Raw genomic sequence first — 21,920 nt, 5'->3', positions numbered from 1 at the left:
TTAAAAATATTCTGAAAAAAAAACTACTGTCACTTAATTAATCTCACAAATATCCTTAGTTTTCCATAACTTTCTTTCTTTTTTAAAATTTATTATATTAATATATTATCCTTCACTACTATAAAAAAAAATATACTACAGCAAACATACATTTATGTACAATGAATTATTTAAGTACTAATTAACAACAACATTTATGTACACTCCCCTTCCATACACAAGCAAATGCTTTCAATGGAAGAGTAGTAAAAAGAACCAAGATGTAAAATGAATTATGTACCATGTAAACATATTATTAAAAATAAAAAATAATTACAAATTAAAAAAAAAAAAAAATTATTAGGTAACCCATAGACGGCGTTAGCTGTCCAGAATAATAGTACAATAAATAAGGAACCTCAAGGTCAGGGTCCAGATTATTCCAACCCCCTGCTAGTAAAGATATCAGAGCCAAGCGTTTTGTTGAAGCCGGTGTTTTATTGAATAAGATAGTTTATGAGAAAACCCCGGAGACAACAATTTTAAACTATTTAGCTGTTTTTAAACATCAGTATTTTTATCTGTATTAATAAAATGAAATAGGATTGAGCGATGAAACTGATTCGTTTTTTTCCATTTCATTTTGTTAAAAATAGACTGAAAAAAAATAATTCTTGGAAAATGCACAATGAGTAAATGATAGTAAAATTATTAGTAAATGACTTTGAGTTTGAATTTGTGTGATTCTGTCAATTAGCAAGATTTACAATTATCTGCATTAGTGTACAAATAGATAAATCAAATTAGAATACATTTATCGTCAGTGTAAGTTCAATATCGCTGAAGAACCATTTGTAAAAATGTTTATAAATGTAAATAACTTTCTTGGGATGTACGCGCTTTTGCTTGCTTTTGTACTGGGGGAAGGTACATTTGCGGTATTGATTATAACCGAGTCCAAGAAGTCTATTGGTCAATTTCAAAGTTAGAAAGCACCAATCAATGAGGCTTGTACTGTATGACTGAAAGCGCCAAAAAAACGTATTACATTGAAATTATTGGATTATACACTATATTAAACTTACATAGAAGTTATCCTATTGTGCGACATTTTCCTGAAGATATTTTCAAAAAAACTATTTCTCTGGATATATGTAACTAACTTCGGGGAGTTGATTCTACATGATTTTAGAAGCAGAAAATATGAATAACTTTTTTCGAAATTCCAACATTTTAATGTAGTTTTTAGATAAAAAAGTAGAATTGTTTGTATGGCAAAAATATTTCAAAATGGGAAAAAAAAGTTGAAATTTCGAAAAAATTATTTATGATTTTTACTTCTACCATCATATACAATCACCTAACGAAGTTAGTGCACTTTACCCCCGTACACCTGTATACTATTTTTATAAGTATATAAACATATTATCTGGTAAGATCACTTACAAAACATAATTTTGCAAAAAACAAGTAAGTTAATAGATGGGGCTCGGTGAAAATTTTGTGCCGCAATCAAGAAGTCAAATCAATATTTTCTAACAAAGTAATAGTAAAATATGAAATATTATTGTCAACTTTACAACAAATAACAGTGACTCTGCATATTTTTGAGCCATTTATACCTAATTTAAAGATTGAATTACGTTAATTTGTATGTTGAATTTTGTAGTTTTTTTAATACACCTTTGAATACCGTTCACACATCACCTTTTAAGCATTAATCATAGACATATGAATATTAGTAGACCTGCCCTAAGTGATTAAAAGCGTATTATCCCCACTCCCCATACCGGTTCCATTGAGCCGGCTGGGCTCGCATATGGCCTCAAGTGAAATTTGAAAACGTGACGTCATCATTCTTGTGCGAACTATGGTCGAGGCATCATCGGTTCATTTTACGAAATAACACGGCAAAATGTTGACTTGTACTATGAAAACTTGTAAAAATAGATGTGAAAAAGAGAATAAACCCAATTGTCGTATTAAATTCCATAAGTAAGCATTATTTTACTTTATTTTAAGCTTATTCACACCGTATTATATGGATCAGTTTTAGAAACATATACTATCACATCACAATGTAGCGATTCTCAAGTGTGCTCATCGTTGTTTACTGGGGTAAGTAAATTATGAGACATTTGTAAAAGTGTCTTAACTAAATACTCTGAAACTAACTACGACTCTGAAAATAGAAGCTGCCTTACTTTGCCGAATTTGGACTTCGCAAATTAGTTCATAACGTGGCGAGTAATTTGCGCTCCCATGTAGAAATGTCTATTCATTCAAAAGCAGATTTTACTTTTAAGAACTAAATGGTGATATTATAATGCGAGATGCCTATTTACTGTCAGATTGATTTATTGACGAATCACAGTCAGCCTTACTCCCTTCGTTCTTCAACAGTTGATTTTACCCCTCGCCATTATCTTCTCGTCTATTAATTCCTATGTCTGTGGCATTAATTTATTTTGTATAAACTTACTTCTCCCATAAACACGAGCTCCTGGAGCTCACCTTATGGAGTAGAAGAATAATTAGGAAAAAAAATATTATTTTGCATACTGCATAATTTGAAATCTTGTATTATTTTGTAACTAGCTGACTTGTACCCGGCGTTTCTGGGGGGTTATCCTTAGGAGATAGACATATACCATGGCAGACTTTTCTGTAGGCCTTTCCAATATATACAATTCCATAGAACATTATTTTGATGTATCTCATAAGGTTTAGCCAGCGTTAGCAATCTAAGCACCCGAAAATATTTTTTTACGACTCGACTTTTCTCTACTTTCTATGGGTATAATATGCATGTATCATATGTGTAAACCTTCGGAAAGGAATTCTCTAAATGATAGTAAAAATTCTATCAAAATCCGTTGCGTATTTTAGAAGAACTAAGCGTACAAACAAACAGAGGCAGAGATAGAGACTTTATTTTTGATGAAATTTCTAGGGATTTTTTTCTCATATTATTTACTCTTTTATACGCCCACTCTTTTACATTGTGCACATGAAAGTTAACAATTTTTACAAAAGGGTTAGTAATAGTTAAAATTCTGTTATGTATTATATTATTTACATCACTTGTCAGAGTGGTAGATACTTTGAGTATCGCTTTGGTGAAAGACCGCCATTCGCATCGAAACGTTGTTTGAAATGGCATATTATTTAGTGACCAGATCTGGCCAAACCTTTTCCTTCTACTTACACTACCTATTTCCTTCAGTCTTAGAACATGCCCAAAGTGGGGGAAGCCGTTGGGACTCTTGTTCGGTATTGAAATAAAGCAATTAAATCTACCTGAAATGGTGACTTTTCCCTGATGAAATTTTCCACTGCACGCAAACCAGACATTATTAAAAAAGAATCAAAAATAAATTAAACGATAAACAAATCACATTTTTCCCATAAAAAAGCACAATATTATTTCAACTTAAATTAATTTAAAACCACTTGTAAGATGAAAGATAAAATTTTATTGAAATATGAACAGTGCTGATAAAAAGCACTTGTTATAAGCAAAAACTTTTAGAAATTAGCAAGACGCATAGCAAAACACTCAATTTAAGTAAATCTCACCATGTGACAGTCCTAAAGCGTATGATCTCTTTTTAAAAATAGAGGGGAACGGCAAGGTAAAAAAGGGGTGATTGTTTTATATGCACCAATTCATTTGGCATATTATTTTAAAAAATACATATTTTGTGATTAACACCTTGAAAAATTAAAAAAAAATTATGTTATTCCGCTTGGTACTCGTAGGTAGGTAGGTATTTTTGTCAACTGTTGCGCCTTTTTAAGGCCATTCTAACTAAAGTATGAAAGTAAATGAGTCAGAAGAAACAGTCAAAATAAACATATTTCTAACATCCGTTTAAATCCAAGAGTGGAGAAAATATAAAAATTATTGGATATGCCATGTCTTTTCTACCAGTATTCCGAATAAAAGTGCTCTGAAGAACATTTTAATATCAGAAAATATTTAAGCATTTGCTTTACTAATTCATACTGATCAATATATAAGCTTGTGTGTTTCTTTCCTCTTACAACTCGGGCCTTTCTAAGACCCATGTTAACTCTTCCCTCAAAGGCCATCCTCTCAGCATATAATATATATACCACAAAAGAGTCCCAACCAAGCCAGAGAGACTATGACATCCACAATTGGGGTATGTTTTGAGGCTGAAGGTAAAGGGGCCCTCCCCTGAAGGAGAGGGAAAATACCTGGCTATTCAGATCTGGCCACCAAACAAGGCTAAAGCCATTTCAAGTTATGTGAATGGTATTAATGTAATTCTGAATGGTAGTTTTTCATCAGGACGATGGTGATAGTATCTACCACTATGGTACGTCACTTAAGTATACGAGTATTGCATGTTACAATAATAAATTCTTTATTCCAGGATGTGGGGAGGTTAGTGCATATTAAATGAATAAATTAATAAAAAAAAATTTTCTTGCGCACGCCGGGAGTCGAACCCGCAACCTCCGGATTTGGAATCAAGGATAGTAACCACTTAACCACGGAGGCCGTTTTATAGAGGTGAAGTAAATATTTTGTTATTTAATTAGGTTAGTTTTATATAAATAATGAATTATTTTAAACAACTTACAACATTATAAACTGCATACATGACTCTGCTGCAGGACCTGTGCACTAAATGGCATTAAACCATGGAAATAGCTGAATAAAACAAACTATATTATTATGTTCTGAGAAATGATGACCTCACTTGCTACAGTGGGCTGCAAAATATATGAACACAGCTAATGATTTCAGTATTTTTGTCAAAAAAATGTAAATTCGAATTAAAACATTTACAAAGCATCTAAAGGAGGCTACAATGCTGTAATAATTTTTTTCGAGAGGGATATACCTTTAGCAATAATAATATATGAAACTTTTATACAGGGTGCGGCAAAACAGACGGTGCAGTTTTGAAGAGCTATGAAAACGGCGCAACTTACAGAAATATGGTTTATTTTACTTTATTCGGTACATCGTGCCGTTTTCATGATGATGGCTCCCAGCAGCGATACATTGATGAAGGCGATTTCTTTTTTTTTTTTTTTTTTTTTTATATTATTTTATTTTATTTTATTTCTTTTTTATTTTATTTTATTTTATTTTATTTCTGAAGCTTTCGGCCGCATTTTGGCACACCTCGACGGGTATAGCGGCGATTTCCTCCCTAATTCGACCGTTGAGTTCTTCAAAGTGTGAGGCCGATTTTTAAAAACATTTTCCTTCAGGTAACCCCACAGGAAGAAGTCGAAAATTGCGGCCGAGAGGACCGCTGGGTGGTGGCGAACGGCTATTTTCAAGAAACGTGCGGTAGGCGAATCTCCGGTGTTGTCCGGACCAAACCATGGTAAGGATTGAAAACGGCACGACCCTCCCGACACAATGAGACCCCTCCCAGGTTTCAAACCCCACCACACGGGATGTACCGGCCCATCAAAACTGCACTGTCTATCTTGCTGCACCCTGTATAGTACTGTTTTTATGAAATATCACCTCAGGTATGCTTAACAACATAAGCGGAAAAACTGTGTAAAAACTGCGTGCGTCATTTCCACCATGAGCTGTATAGATTTTTAAATATACATTTAACCAACAAAAAATAAAACAAGATACCATTTATTGTCTGTTCCATATTTTTTTTATCAATAATTGTTCACCAAGAAAAAAAGAGTGTTGACTCCCAGGCGAAGCTGGGTTGCAACTTCTAGTTAAATATTTTATTTAGTGTTCGCAATATTTTGCAGGAGGCTGTAAGTAATAAAAGTTCAGTCATCACTTTATTTATTGTTATTATTTTTCTGCCGATAAATATTATTTTTGTTTGCATTTGCAATAATTTCAAGTATTATGTTAAAGTACCTACAAACACACACCTGAACAATTACAATAAACAAAAGGATTTATGTACGAATGAAAGAAACAGTGAAAACATTTGCGAATGCAATCATTAAAATTTTTATAGATCGACTAATGCAAATGTTTATTGACAGAATATGATTTGGTACATGATTGTTATACAGACGTAGAAAATAAAATTGAAAAATGCACATGCTGTATGACTGTGTCTGTAATGTGCATGCCATAACCCTCTTAACCTAACCCAACCCAACCCAACAGATAGAGCGATTGACAGTCAAATGGAGCGACAAAAATAGGATTTTTTACAAAATTTATACTATCACGAAAAACAAATTGTGTATTTGTAATAACTTTCAATATTTAATCACGAAACAGGGCATAGGGGCGTGGTTTCCTGGCACGCTATCAACTAGGTATCACGAAAAGGGGCATAGGCGCGTGGTTTCCTGGCACGCTATCAACTAGGTATCACGAAAAGGGGCATAGGGGCGTAGTTTCCTGGCACGCTATCAACTAGGTATCACGAAAAAAAAAATCCTAGTAATTCACAAATTACATCATATTTTAACTGCATTTAATTCATCACGAAAGTAGTGGCGTTATTCGGAAAACTTATAGGACTTATTATTATTCACGAATAAATCACAATTCTACCAAATTATCATATTAATAGGTAAATATATATACATAAAATAGGATAATACTCACTTGGGCCGACAGATTACGCTGTACGCATCATGGCTTGGTCTATTTCAGCATATCATATTTCAGATATGCTGAAATGGACCAAGCCACGAGAAAATAGCGCGCTTATAGCGTGGTCTGTCACAGGCTACTAAATAAAATAACTACGGTGTATCAATTAGATAACAATGATAAGTAATTATTTCAGTTTCCTAAAATGAAAATAATGCATTTTAGTAGCTATTTCGTAAAAAACGGACAGTTCGTGTTCTTTTCTACACGACATGATTTAACACAAAAATTATAAAAAAAATTTAGGCGTTTAAAAAAAAATGTTTTAATTAAACCCAAACTAACAACATAAGAACCTATTTTAGATATTTTCGTTAAAATAAGATAAGAAAAAGAAAAATCTTAAAACTTTGACATTGACGAAACAATAATCGGTTTTAATTTTAACGAAATAATTATTAAAATGTATTATTTTCCATTTCCGGAAACTGAAATAGGTATTTACTTCTCATTATTATCGAACTAATAAAAAAGTATTTGAAAAATGATATATGCGTGTCCCTATTTTCTGTATACATATTTACATTTTACATTCTTACTAAAAAAAATAGGAGAAAAAAATCGTTAGAAAGTGAAACGATAACTATATTCCGAAAAAATAGGATAAAGGTATTTGTAAACACCCTGTATCCGAGCGTAGTGTGTTTCCTAAATATTTTCAATAAACGCGTTATTTTAGACAAGTGCGAAAAAACAAAAATCGAAAAAAAAATCTGTATTACGAACAAATAAGACATAACTACATTTGAAACAGTCCGTGTACCTACGTATTCATGTACCTATGACTAAAAAAATATTTTTTGATAAGTTTTTTATGACGCGTTTTTAATGATACGTTTTTTTATGATGCGTTTTTTATGATACGTTTTTTTATTATACGCTTTTTCGGCAAATTTGCGAAGCAAAATGAAAAATATATTTAGAAAAAATAAGATGTTATTTTTTTGGAACAGTCTGTATCCGAGGGTAGTTGCGTTCATTGAAAAGTTTTTTTTTTTTTTTGTATTAGGCAATTCACCCTAAAGAGAGTGCTATGTGCCGTTATATATAGAAAAGTTTTCATAAACGCCTTATTTTCGGCAAGTTTGAAAGTGCTAGAGAGCGAAACGAAAACTGAATTCCGAAAAAAATAATAAATACTTTTTAAACACTCCGTATCGGAGTGTAGTGTGTTCCCAAAATAACTATGTTCTAGTGTAGGAAGTGGGTCGGTGCCAATACTGGCCAGAGGTGGCCGCGCATTGTGTCACCACTGCAAGTGGCCCCTCTCCTTCCCCTCCCCACACCACCCGGTGAGCCCTGAGGTCACCACCTGACATTCAATAACAACAACACTGCAATAATAATAATAACGATATTGCTCTTTAGAAGGATATTTCTAGAATAACTTATAATTGAGTCCACCCTATTGGACCTCGCATAGAATATACAGTCGAATCCGCTTAGTTGGTACACCGGTTTATTAGGATAGTCGGTTATTTGGGCCAAGACTCAAGGAACAGAAACCAAAAAGAGAAACTAATAATCATTTACTTCGGTTATATGGGATTCCTTTCTGTTTAATTGGGACAAATCCGACCAGAAGTCAATGCATAATTTATTTGAAGTAAACGATTTTTAGTTAAGAATGGCTGATGTGCGGTACGCGGCGCGGGTGAGGTGTAGGGAAGTACCTACCGAGTAATTCATTCGTACACAATTTTTTATAGACACATTCGAGGGAACTTGAATTGGCGATGCACTACGTCGTGTAATATTTTTAATTGAGCCGCTATCAATAACAACCCTTACGTAGATGGCGATAAGGTTTAAATTCCCGCTTAACACCATCCGCCTGTTTTAATTTATGAAAGAAAAAAACATGGCCAAAAAGTGCCTTTTATTTTATTTTGTGGATGTTCAGGCATAAATATTAATTTTTTTTTCCGATCATTTTATAAATAACTTAATTTGCCACATTATACAATAAAATCATAACCGAAAATGGGTTCGTAAGTAGGAGATTTTGAACTTTAAAGCAGTTTTCATAGGCCTATACATTATTTTTTCTGGGCTTATAAAAGGACTTATATAAAAAATACTCGATTATTTCAAAGGTCAAGATGTATTCTACTCGCAGTATTTAATTAAAGCATTTGAAACATTTCTAGGCGACCAAATTTTCAAACCAAAAACACATGATTTTGCCCTACTACGTATGGCATCACCTTAATGTATACAAATAAAAAAGCCCAATGGATGATTTATTTTTTACCTACCTTAATCTTAGCTTTGCGACAGCCGCTTATCTGGGTCAAATGTTTGGGCCCGATGTGTCCCAATTAAACGGAATCGACTGTATTATCATTGATTTTTACTGCTTTTACTGTGCTGTATCTGCCTTTTTCTCATAAACGACAAATAGAGAGAGACGTTACAACAAAATACTATACCTACTTACTATTCAAAAAGCACATTTTAGAGTGCTAAATAAACTAGAGTCCACCCTAAAAACTTAGCGTCGAAAATTGATTAAATTTGTTTATAATGTTTTCGATCTGAAAAGAATGCAAAAGTAAGCAAGCATTATGAATAAGATTAAGAAACGGATGCTCAGATGGTTCGGACACGTAGATCAGATGAAAGAAGAAAGCACAACACTTCGGGGACGCCCACGGAAGACATGGCACGAACAAGCGAATCAAATACTTGAGTCGGGTCATGTCAAGAAACATAAAAACAGAAGAGTTCGCATGACGATGGGGGCAAGACAGAGTTGTGTGGTGGTCCATCCTCTCTGCTTACCCCTGCAGAAAACGGAGTGACGTTTTCACACAAAAGAAACCCGAACATATCAACACGTTAAAACGATAATGGCAATGTTTTCTTCGTAACAAACACGACAACAACGTATCAAAAAAACATATCACCTTTCTTTCAAACATTGCACTGAGATTCTCGACGATTGTCCAGATCGGGGATTCCGTAGCCCCACTGGCTCCGGGCAATTCATAACTGCCACTGTTACAAAAAACACCCATTTAGTATCTAAATTACGTCCGACTACAAAAACGACCACTTTGAACATTTTTAATAAATATATCATGTTGGTAAGATTGTTTATATTATCATTTTGTTGTAATCAGATTTGAATGTGGATTATTTAAGTGCCGACTGATAAATAACATTCCCATTGAATGATTGGTTCTGATATAATGTATGGTTCCATGATAACTCCTCAAAATGACAATTCAACACACCTTTATAAGTTTACATATATTTCTTTTTTTTTTTTATCAATTTTTATATCATAATTTATATGATATAAAAATTTATATCATAATTTAAAACTTCTGGATGATAATTTAAACATACAACATTATTTAGATTTTAGAAAGTTTTGTTTCATCACTTTTTTCATGTTTTCTCACAATAAGGAAAGGAGTGAGAGGATTTTTTTTTTCTTATCACTTTTCAACAATTTCAGCAACAAAAAAACCTTAGAGATGTTTTTAACTATAAGGTGATATAGTCATTAAAAGAGATGAAACAAAAACTAGGTTAAATTGTTACATATGTAACCTATTTAATCTAGTTTTTGTTTCATTACTTTTCATAACTTTATAACACTATTTATAGGTGTGTTGAATTGTCATTTTGATGAGTTATCCGGTCACCGTTTAGAAGTGTACCGTGTTGCAAGCGTTAATCCGCATAGGGGCAGTATTTCAGTAGAATAATTATTAAATTTGATGTGATTTTCGGCGTTTAGTTTTGATGTAACCGTCAAGTACCGAATACTAAGACTTATTAAGTTCAGCAGCGTTGGGTCGTTCCTATTAATATCAATTGTGTTTTGGTGGATTTCAATTTGAATCCGTAATAAGGTTGGCTATAGGAGTTACAGCTTAATATGGCACAAAAACACAAAAATCGATTAAAAAAAACTGTAATCATAAGTAATTTATTACAGCATAAATAAGAGGTAGTGATAAGGCTGACATTCCCACTGACTGATTTTGACGATATGTAATGAACCCAAGGTGAGATAATTATTTCTCTTGAGCACGACGCACCGATGAAGTAATCATCTAAATATTGGTAATCACATCGGTGACGCATTGATGAAACTCTAGCCAAATTCTCTATTTTACAGGGAACCGATTGAAAAAACTGACCTCAATTATGGAATACAATCCTCATCCAAGTCACATTTGATGTCGTCATGAAATCAACAATTATTAGCAGACAATTTTAATTTTTGATATCTGAACTGTCCTCGATAACTGACGATTCTCGGCCCGTCAGCGTTTGCTTAGTGGCCCTCCAAGCTAGCGGCCAAATTAACATAAAAGTATTGCGTACTACACGGTGTCCAGAACTCGTAGTACAAGCGTGTGAATCTACATCTGAACCTTACCTAACCTAACCTAATCAACTATTTTTCCATCTTGCATTGTAGAGTATTTTGTTTTTCGATGTTATGCTCATTCACATAAAAAAGACAAGCCGGGCGTGAATATCTAAATAAATACACCATAAATAATTTCCGTCCTGAAACCAATTCGTGTTTATAAAACAAACATGGCGGAAACGAAGATGGTGACACCGCTTCAGCCATGGACCTAAAAATAACGGAGCAATTCTAGAACAATGTCAAGCCGAGGTCTGAAAGGAAAGATGTATGAAAAATGCCAAATCTACCTAATTTTTTTAATGACATATCCCATCCCTCTTCTCACCAAATACCCCAAAAAATCATAAGCAGTTATTACTGTTGTTAAAACACACAAATAAAATAATAATAGTTCATTATGCACCACTTTGAATACAAATCAGATCAAAAGTAGTCATACAAGATGGTTGCCAGTCAATCACGGCCATCTTGATACCTCATTATGTCTTAGCAATATTGAAATAAATGTATATTAAAAAATAATACCGCATATTTTAGCCCTCTTACCCAAATGTGTCGACTGTATAATAAGAAATAATAAGTGTGCTGAAGTAGATATTTTCGTCGATAATCTATCGAAATTTAAAAAAAAATGTTCTGCTGCTGCTAAATAATATGTTTAGATAATTATATTATGTGTTACTGTAACTCTCCTAATATTATTTGTCATTTTACTGAGCTTATGTATAATTTTATATTATTATTTGTTTGGTTTATTAATTGTACGTAACCTGTATTTAATTTCATTTCGACCTGTAACTTAACTGAGTTTTTGTAACTGGATAGTTCTCACGTAAGTGAGAACGTCTGTAAAAACCAGAGATGTGCTTTATTTCAAATAAATCCATTTCAAATGGAAATGCAAAATGCAAAATGGGTATTTTCCATTTTGCATTTTAAATGCTTTTTTAAAAACCATTTTGCATTTTAAATGCTTTTCTCAATGTATTTTCCATTTTAAATGCTTTTTTGCAACATTCTTCCTACTTTCTCCACTCATATTGTTTTCATAAGCCCCAAAATATCAGTCAGTCCTCAACCTCGCTATGAGAGATAATTTACATTTATCAAGTTGCTCCCTGGTAGGAGCCCTGGCAATTGAGTGATACCATTACAAAAAATACTGATTCAAATACTGAACATGGGGCCATGACGTTGTAATATTAAATGTTAGATAGCAGTTTCTATGTTTTTACGTTGGCAACATTAGTCCTGCGCAAATTTTTTGTGGTTTCATAATCTGTAGTCATGGTGTTTTTGGATTTACCATCAATATGTTTGTTCTACATTGATGTCCATTATTAAATGACAAAATTGTTTAAAAATTCTATAATTATTTTAATTGTTTGACCTGAGAAACCATTTTGCATTTTCAATGCATTTTGAAAATAGGTATTTTGCATTTTGCATTTGAAATGCTTTTCTAAAAACCATTTTGCATTTTGCATTTTCAAATGGAAAAGTTTTGACCCATTTCCATTTTGCATTTCAAATGGTTTTGGGTACCCATTTTGCACATCTCTGGTAAAAACCCAGTATAAATAAATAAATAAATTTCTCTTCGCCCTATATTTGCTTCAGTGCCATTCATACAAAATCGCACTATTGCTCTGTCCATGGCTTCAGCCGACAAAATAAATTCATCATTTTCACAGAGTCCATACACAATCGAAATATATTTATCAGGCGTAAACGTAATTTATTAGCTATTTCCGTAAAGATCGTCACAGTCCAGAGAATAGAAATGACCTCAATAGATTTTATTGTCTCTGGCTAAAACAAAATGCTGATCTATCATTATTTATTATCAATGACGTAATGCCCATTGATTTAATCATTACACGGAGAAAACTTCCTGATATAAAATATTGCTAATTTATTAAGAGGAAGCTACAAGCCAAAAATGAGTATATTCTTGGTATACCTTATATTTTAGGTAATAGGCAATTATATCGCTTGACAAACGGAGTCTAGAAACGTTCCATTTCAAGCGCAAAACTGGTTTTTATTTATTTTGTACATAATTTTATAAGAAAGCAAAAAGTTATCAAGTGAAACTGTCACAGATAATCTTAGCTATAATACTGTATTTTTTAAAAGTCGTTTCCTTTACGCTTTCATACATTTCTATTGAAAAAATATATTTTTTAGTAGTTTATATTTATATTTTTTATTGAGTAATTTATTTTTTATTTGTATTCTACTCAAGCGAAACGATAGGAAATCCTTCAATTTATCTAAAGCATATTTTTTTGTATTCATAATGTACACCAATTCGTTATAAAGATTAATCAAAATAGTGATTTGGCATTAAGCTTCGCCTTAAGAATCTCTTCAAATTATTCGTATTCCTGTTAAAAACGGGATTGTAGGCCATTAACGAATTGATAGGCATTCTGTTAAACTGTATAATACCAATGTTTTGTCACCAAGACATTTTTGCATTTCGTCATGATACATTATTTATTGAGACAAACGCAGGTGGATGATCACGTGTTCCGATATTATTATGAATTTACTAACACTTTATCAGGAAGCGGCTTGCACTCCCGTTTTTAACAGGATTACCAATAATTTGAAGAGATTTTTAATAAATCGACATTACTCATTTTTCTCCGTGTAATAACTATCATTGCACATTCTCCATTTTTTAGTATTGTTGATTTCTGATCCCTGTTCTATTTTAACCACAGCTTGACAATTCAGTCAACCTAATTTTTTCGATTTCGGGAACGAATAGCTGTTTATTATCTGCAGAGTCAATTTTTATTTATTTCTTTGAAATTTGTTAACTTTTAGGAACAGCTCATATGGTCTTATAGAAATCGTTGGTCTTATAGAAATCGTCTCCCTTACTGCCATAGTAAATACGAACTAAACGGTGCGATAGAAAGAGAAAACAACAGGCTTTATATTTATTACCTGTAGAGTCAATTTTTATTTATTTCTTTGAAATTTGTTAACTTTTGAGAACAGCTCATATGGTCTCATAGAAATCGTTGTCTCCCTTACTGCCGTAGTTAAATATGAACTAAACGGTGCGTTAGAAAGAGAAAACAACAGGCTTTATATTTATTACCTTTAGAGTCAATTTTTATTTATTTCTTTGAAATTTGTTCATTTTTTGGAACAGCTCATATGGTCTCATAGAAATCGTTGTCTCCCTTACTGCCGTAGTTAAATATGAACTAAACGGTGCGTTAGAAAGAGAAAACAACAGGCTTTATATTTATTACCTTTAGAGTCAATTTTTATTTATTTCTTTGAAATTTGTTCATTTTTTGGAACAGCTCATATGGGTCTCATCTAAATCGTTGTCTCCATTACTGTCTTAGTAATATGTGAACTAAACGGTGCGTTAGAAAGAGAAAACACCAGGCTTTATACTCAAATATAGAAGTTAACCACAGAAGAATTAAAATGTTCACCTCTATGAAACCAAAGGTGCACAACGATAAGAAAAAAAAACTTTATAAAAAAGATTTGTCTAAAAATAGGAATTTTATTATTTATTATTAATTTACTTTTGGTAAGTCATTTTTAAAACTTTTCGTGTTTGCCTTAAAAATTTTGTATTTCAAGAAAATTATATAATTATCTATCTATATAAATAAAAATTTAAATGTTCGTTTGTTCAAAATCTTATATCTCCGAAAGTTCTTCGCCGATTGATTTGAAATTTTGACACAACGTTGCATACGAATAAGCTTGTGTTTTTATATTATATGGATGTCACCTGTGACAGGTAAAAACATGCTTTAAAAAAAACAGTGTCATTTGTTGGAGGTAAAAGCAAAACGCGCTATTGTTTATCTATCTGCATAGACAGACAGCGCCACAGCGACGCGTGGCGGGGTACAGCTAGTCTCAAATAATAAAATCTGAAAGCGTATTTCATCGCCTTTCAAAAAACAGTTTTTATTCCATTTATTTGGATTTTATTGCAAAGTAAAAATAACACAAACTCTCCGACCTTTAGACAGCGTCTTTAAGAAATATAACGGTCAATATGCCAGAGGCCTGAGGGTTAAAGTAATTGCAGTAATTTTTTTTCAAGATTTAGGTATAGATAATAGAAACGAAGAAATATAAGGTATTGAAGTTTGCTGACTGTCGCCCCGCTACGACCTAACTATTCTTAATATCAAAGCGGCTTTGCAATGAAAGTTATGCGTTTGGTGTGTAGGTAGAAACAAAGGCGGGGCGCAAGAAAGCAATGGTATAACCTCTCATCGGAAAGTAGGGTTTTACCATAATCAGTAATCGTGTAAATTGACTTGATTGAGCATTCGAAAACTCGTTGAGCATTCGGCAAGGATTCGGGCGTCTTCGACAGCCGCCACACCACCTTTCCTACTTCCCGCACGGGAACAATATTTCACACTGATATTGCAAGAAATGTAGACTCTATTCATATATAACTCAACAAATATAACTGATGTTATAAACAGTATTAGTTAGTATATACATAGTAGAATGAACCGGAAAGTTTTGTGTACCGACATTTTGTGGTACGCAATACTGATAAATGTTTATTTGAATGCAATAGCGATAGCACAGATTTTGCAGAACCACTTATAACAAACCACTTAATTGAAATGGTGAATATCTGTACATTTAGCTAACGTATCGGTGTAGGTAAACATGTTATACATATTTAAATACCTAGGTGTAGGGGGAAACTTATTTTTATTTACTGATAGTTGCATTTTTGCATAAATATATATACTACACGGAGGAAAATGAATTGCTAATTTAGGCCATATTTACGAAAATTGGAATAATTTATGGATTGGATTAATTAAATTGGAAAAATGAATATTTCGGGGGTGAGAGGAATGAGGTAACTAACCACGGGAAGTGTAAAACATCAGGTGAGCCGAAAGAAATAATAAAAGTATAAATGAAAAGGCCCAAATAATTGTGTTTTCTATTTGTCCGGTATTTTTGCCGTAATGAGTATCGCTACAAAATCAACATTCTCATACAAATATATGACGGCCTCCTTGGTCGAGGGGTAAGGCTCTCGGCTAGCAAGCTGGAGGTCGCGGGTTCAAAACCCGGCATGCACAATAAATTTTTATTTTATAGTGGGGAGGGAAAGGAGATGGGGAAAAGGAAGGTGGGTAAGTACATGACAACTCAGATCTGGTTACCAAACACGGCCAAAGCAATATCGAGCAACGTTTCAATTCTGAATTATGGTCTTAGGGCGATACTGAGAGTATCTTCCACTCTGGAACGTACCGTAAATATACTAAATATAATTTTTAATGAGTACATTGTGAAATAACACAAATTAATCAAATAAAATTTACTTGCGCACGCCGGAATTTGAACCCGCGACCTGCGGCTTGCTATTTGAGAGCACGGCCCCTCGACCACGGAGGCCGTCATAAAAGACTTACTTTTATTTTTAGACGCTTTAAAAATCAGAAATCCATCAACATCCAACATTAAATGTATTTTATTTCCGTTTAATGATCAAATAATGTTTAACACACATTACGTAAATCGGATGAAAATAGATAAATCAACACCAGTTAAAAAATAATACTAAAACATTTGCGAAAAGCGAACGAATCCGGTGCCGCCATCGACCAATCTATGGGTGTGACGTATTATCAAATGCCTATTTCTGTCGGATATGCGAATGAAAACGGATGTAGCCGATAACCATTTTATAGTAGGTAATGAAATATATTATGATAATGACTCGTTATGAGTAACCATTATATTTTATTAAATTTATTAACTAAAAATTTAAACACTATCACGATTTTTCATCAATTCAAAGCAATTATTTGAAAACTTCCCTATTTTTCCAACAATGAATGAAAAAAATGAATATTTTTGAGTTGTTAAAAATCTCTTCAAATTATTCGTAATCCGGTTAAAAACGGGATTGCAGGCCTTTAAAGATTAAATTGACAGGTTTTCTAAAATGGTAATGTTATGGCGATGTCGTAACACGTGTTCATAAAAATTCGAATATTTTCACATTTTGTCATTGCGTATTATCAGGACAAATGCAGGTGCATGAACACGTGTTCTGATATACTATGAATGTACTAAAAGTTATTTAGGAAACGGCATTTAATCCCGTTTTAACAGGATTTGAATCAATCAGCACTAATCGTCTTTCTCAAATATAAATACAATGTATTTATGAAATATTTTTCAATCAACTGTTTTAACTAACTCTCTTTTAAATTTAAAATCTATGTATACCCTTCACTCAACTCCCTTTTAAATTCGTATTATTATGGAAAATAATTTATTTTTAATTGTACAATTGTATCCCGAAATAAGCTTTATTAAACTGGAACAATGAATTATAAATATTATTGTTAATATTTTGTAATATATTATCACTTAAATAAATTGAAAAAACACAAGCGCCAGCTTCTATAGAAGAGGAACATTATTAAATTAAATTATTTTTGGATTCATCCAGTATACCACTACACAAGTGAGGGTCGCTTTAAAACAAGGATATACCTGTATGTAGGTAATTTAAAGCGGCCGCTACACTACTCGCTTCGACGCTTCGACGAAGTCCTCGACGAAGTTAGCCGAAGTTCGAATGCGTGCGAGTGCGTGCCCACACACTCGTGCAACTTCGCGAGTAACTCAGTCCAACCAGTCAGTGATTGGTTTATTTATGCCGTGACGCTTCGAGTCCTTTGACTCGGGCGCATTTACCGACAACAATCGGAAGTCGGGCGAAGCGAAGCGAAGTTCGTGCCCACACTATCGTATTCGGTCAACTTCGATCAACTTCGCGAGTAGTGTAGCTGGGCTATAAAACATATTAAAATAAAGTTAAAAAAATAAAAATTTCTAAAAAATAACACGTACATATTTCTCAAACTGGTAAAATAATACCACCTTGAAAAAAAATGGGTCAACAATAAATTTACACATCTCATGCCGTATGCATACGCGATTACATTATTCACGGTCGTAACTATTATTTGTTTACGTGAAGACTGATTTTCATAAAATTATGTTCGCTATGGTAAGGTAACAGGTTCTGTGCGCAACTTTTCTGCGCAGGGTCTTACAGCATTCGGTTTATGTCGATTGCTTACCGACCCGTGGGGTTAAGTCGAACTACAATATTTTAATTGAATTTAATTAAAAAATCTACGTCTAAAATATACCTATTTACTTATATGTAATACGCCTATACGGATTTTTACAAACATTTGATATACATAATAGTATAGTGTAACAGTAATCATATTACATATTAAAGTAATACCTATGACAAATTAGACGTAAAAAACTGTCGCAAAGACCACAGCTCAATACTTTGTTTCATTTAAGATCGCTTAGCAATGCTTGGAAAGTACACCGAGAGCAGTTGTTTTGTGTCATGCTTTAAAAGAAAAAAAACTCTAAATAAATCTACATGTATGATATATTTAAAAATGGCTCGCATATAACCAAGCTTACGAAAATAAATATTTAAAAAAAAAACTATCAACCAAATTATATGATTTAAGATTTTCACGGCCAAAAGTATTTTTGTTATTTGTTTTTGGGGTGTTATGCCGTGTTTCGCTAACTCCTTCTTTAGCCACCGTTTCGGACAGCATTGCAGTGTCCATCATCAAAAAAAAATAACACATCTGCCCTGATGATGGACACTGCAATGCTGTCCGAAACGTTGGCTAAAGAAGGAGTTAGCGAAACACGGCATAACACCCCAAAAACAAATAACAAAAATCAACCAAATTAACTTATCCAGTATTCATATAATATGAAAATTTAACTCTTTAAACGCCTATGACATGCAGACACGCCAACGCTGCATAACCGTAAGAGGCCAAGGCGTGCAGGCACGCAAAATGCAACTGAACCGTTCACTTTTATTTACAATCAAGCAAACAAATTTCTTCAGAACTAGCACAATATTTTCTCAAATATACCTCATGAGAATAGGTATCCCAACCAAAGTTGAGACGAACACAGTAGGTACTCACACAGATGCTTTGATTACATACAGCACGCTTCAAACAAACTTGTTAATTAACTTCAGAAAAAGATATTTTAAAAAAATCTTGTAGTTATAAAAAACATACTATAAAAAAACTTTCCGAATATTCAAATTCGATGATTGTACGCACTTCTTTTCCCTATCTCGCTCATAAAAACAAGTAGGCGTAAGCAAGACAAAAGGCTGTTGCAAGTATTTAAGCAAATACACAAATAACCATAATAAAACAGAATAGTGACTAAATAGAACATGATAAAATAATAGGTTAGTTTAGTATTTTTTTCAATCTTCTTCAATGTTCTGTTTTGCTATGGAACCGCACAAATATAAACATCACACAATTTGTTAATTAATTGCCAGTAATAGTGGCACACAGAAAATTGCTTGGCGTTCAACATGTTAAAAGGCATTTTTCATTACATTATTATTATTTGTTAATTAACATTTATTATTATTTGAGCAAGTTGTAGTCTTGCAACATAACAGCCGGACCGACGGAATCCAACTGACATATAAGTCAACAGTCTAGCCTCCGCCAAGCTTTCAATGCCGCGGGATAAGTACCTACCAAACAGATGTTTCATAGTTTAATATGTAATAAATGTGGCATTTCGATAAATACGCAATATCGAAGCTAATCGACATCCCGTCACGGGACTATTTATAATTTGTATCGGAACAATCAAGGCGTGAGCAGATTTAATAAATTAGAGAAGGAATTATTGATAGGACATGCATAAAACATCATAGGCACCTTAAGACGGGACAATACTTTTAAATAAGTCGGAATCTTAACGACGTAAGTGAAGAAGCCGTGCGCAAAAATATGCGACGCGCGGCCCTGGTGTATTGGACAGACCTAAGGTTGAATTTGCCATGGCAAATCGCTAAAATAAATCGGAATCGGACGTTCTACGGTCGAAATTGCCGTAGCATGCTTAGAAAATTGTTCTTTCCGTGGGGTTTATTTTAATTATTTCTGATGAACGCATTACTAACATCTCACATGGTTCTAGAGGAATACCTCGGGAAGTTACTAATTCATCGTCTAGAAAAATAAAATCTGGTGCTTACCGATAATTTTACAGCTTTAAAAGCGTTTTATAAAGTTTCATGAATTATAATGGTAGGGTACTGTTTTTATTAATCTTAAATATTACTATACTATAACTATTTACATACGTAGGTCAGTCTAAAAAAAGATATCGTCGTTACGAATTCGTCGGAATAAATTAAAATGTGAGCCTCGCGCAAACCGCCGTTAATAGAGCCTTGTGTCGCCTTAAGGCTTCTGTAGTAAGCGTTTAAAAAAAGGAAGAAGATGGTTTGAAAGGGAGATATGTAAATAAGAATGCTAGAGAGAGCGCGCTAATATAAAAACAAACGATAATAATTAAGCGAAAATTGTGAAAATATTTAATAAAATACGACTCGTTTAAAATAGAGCAAAAATGTCAGGCAAAACACAAAAGTTACATTTAAAGATACACTGTGAATTTTTTCATACCTGTAATATCTATCTTCTATATATCATATAAATCTTAAAACACCGAAAGTTCTTCATCGATATCGCCGAAAATTTGTTCTTATTAGTGCTAGGAGTGTTTAGAGAGTGGTTGAATGGTATAAGAAGTCGGGGATACCCGAGGAATACTTAACGCAATATGTCCGCACCGGAATGAGACACGGAGTCGAATTAAAGAGTCAATGTAATGTAGTTTTTTAACAGCAACATTGTGGTATACAGTAGTGAATGGTGGAAGAAGAGAGCAGAGACGCCTGAGAAAGACATTAGCAATAGCGAAACCCCGCTAGTATTACATAGTAGAAAAAAATGTGTTTTTAATAATTTTCGGAGCATACTTTGCAAATTGTTTTAATCGATAATTAATTTTTTTTGATAATTTTTTTTTATCTGTATATTATCTTAAAAAACAACGTTTGTTTTTAGGGACTTAAAAACTTAGTGTTCAAGAGAAATCTCTAAATACAGGGTTTTCCAATAAGAGGTGTTATTTTGATATTCAATCGTAAAAGATCAATGGTTTCGTTGCTTGTGTGGCACGTAGCGCCGTCTTGTTAAAATTAAACGTTGTCCAGATCAATACCATCTAATTCCGGCAATAAAAAATCATTATTCATCTCTCGATAGCGCAATCCATTCACCGTAACTGTTGCTCCAGCCTCATTTTCGAAAAAGTAAGGTCCAATGACTCCGCCGGAACATAAACCGCACCAAACAGTCACACGTTGAGGATAGAGAAGCTTTTCAACAATAACTCTTGGGTTTTCCGAGCCCTAGATGCGACATTTTGCTTGTTGATGAAGCCACCGAGGTGGAAATGGGCCTCATCACTCAAGATGATTTGCATTTGATTCACTCAAGTGAATTTTAATAATTTCAATGCGTTGTTGAAGCGTGTATCGTTCCATTTTTATTAATGGCGTAGTTTCTACTTGTCAAATGTCAAAAAATGACAGCTTCAAAGTAACATCTACCGAAATAGCGGGCTATTCAAAATAACACCTCTTATTGGAAAACCCTGTAGTATAAAATAAAGTCGCTATACGCGTCTGTCTATTTGTGCGCTTAGTTCTTCTAAACTACGCAACGGATTTTGACAGGGTTTTCACTATCATTTAGAGATTTTTTTCCGGAAGGTTAATGTATACACGGTGTCCGGAAACTCGTAGTACAAGCGGGAAACTGGAGAATCTACACCACATGGGGAACACAAATAAACATAAAGTTTTTTGATTTGAGCATTTTCATAAAAAAAAAAAAAAAACAAAAAAAATATTTTTCGGCTATTTTAGGGTTAAAGTTTTTTCTGGTGTTTAGGGTTGAACAACAGATGTTT

General features: G+C 33.3%; 1 protein-coding gene across 3 annotated transcripts in view; it reads right to left on the bottom strand.

Annotated features, from left to right (window-relative positions):
- dia (diaphanous related formin 1) overlaps positions 1 to 21,920 on the bottom strand; it is a 100,633-nt gene that overhangs the window by 61,980 nt on the left and 16,733 nt on the right. Inside the window, exon 1 of one of the 3 annotated variants that reach the window (XM_089648041.1) lies at positions 4,593 to 4,719. The exons of 1 other annotated variant lie outside the window; for it this stretch is intronic. In XM_089648041.1, the coding sequence (XP_089504167.1) occupies positions 4,593 to 4,613 (21 nt within the window). In that variant the 5' untranslated portion in view covers positions 4,614 to 4,719. Of the gene's footprint in view, positions 1 to 3,279; positions 3,494 to 4,592; positions 4,720 to 21,920 lie in introns of those variants that run through there. One more of the 3 variants, XM_089648039.1, reaches the window with a different exon arrangement.

Source organism: Hesperophylax consimilis, chromosome 27 (genome assembly GCF_061612785.1).
Source record: "Hesperophylax consimilis isolate HC1 chromosome 27, BYU_Hcon_1.0, whole genome shotgun sequence".
NCBI classification, from domain to species: Eukaryota; Metazoa; Arthropoda; class Insecta; order Trichoptera; family Limnephilidae; genus Hesperophylax; species Hesperophylax consimilis.
Note: the sequence above shows the minus strand (reverse complement) of the source record. Positions and strands in the feature narration are given on the sequence as shown.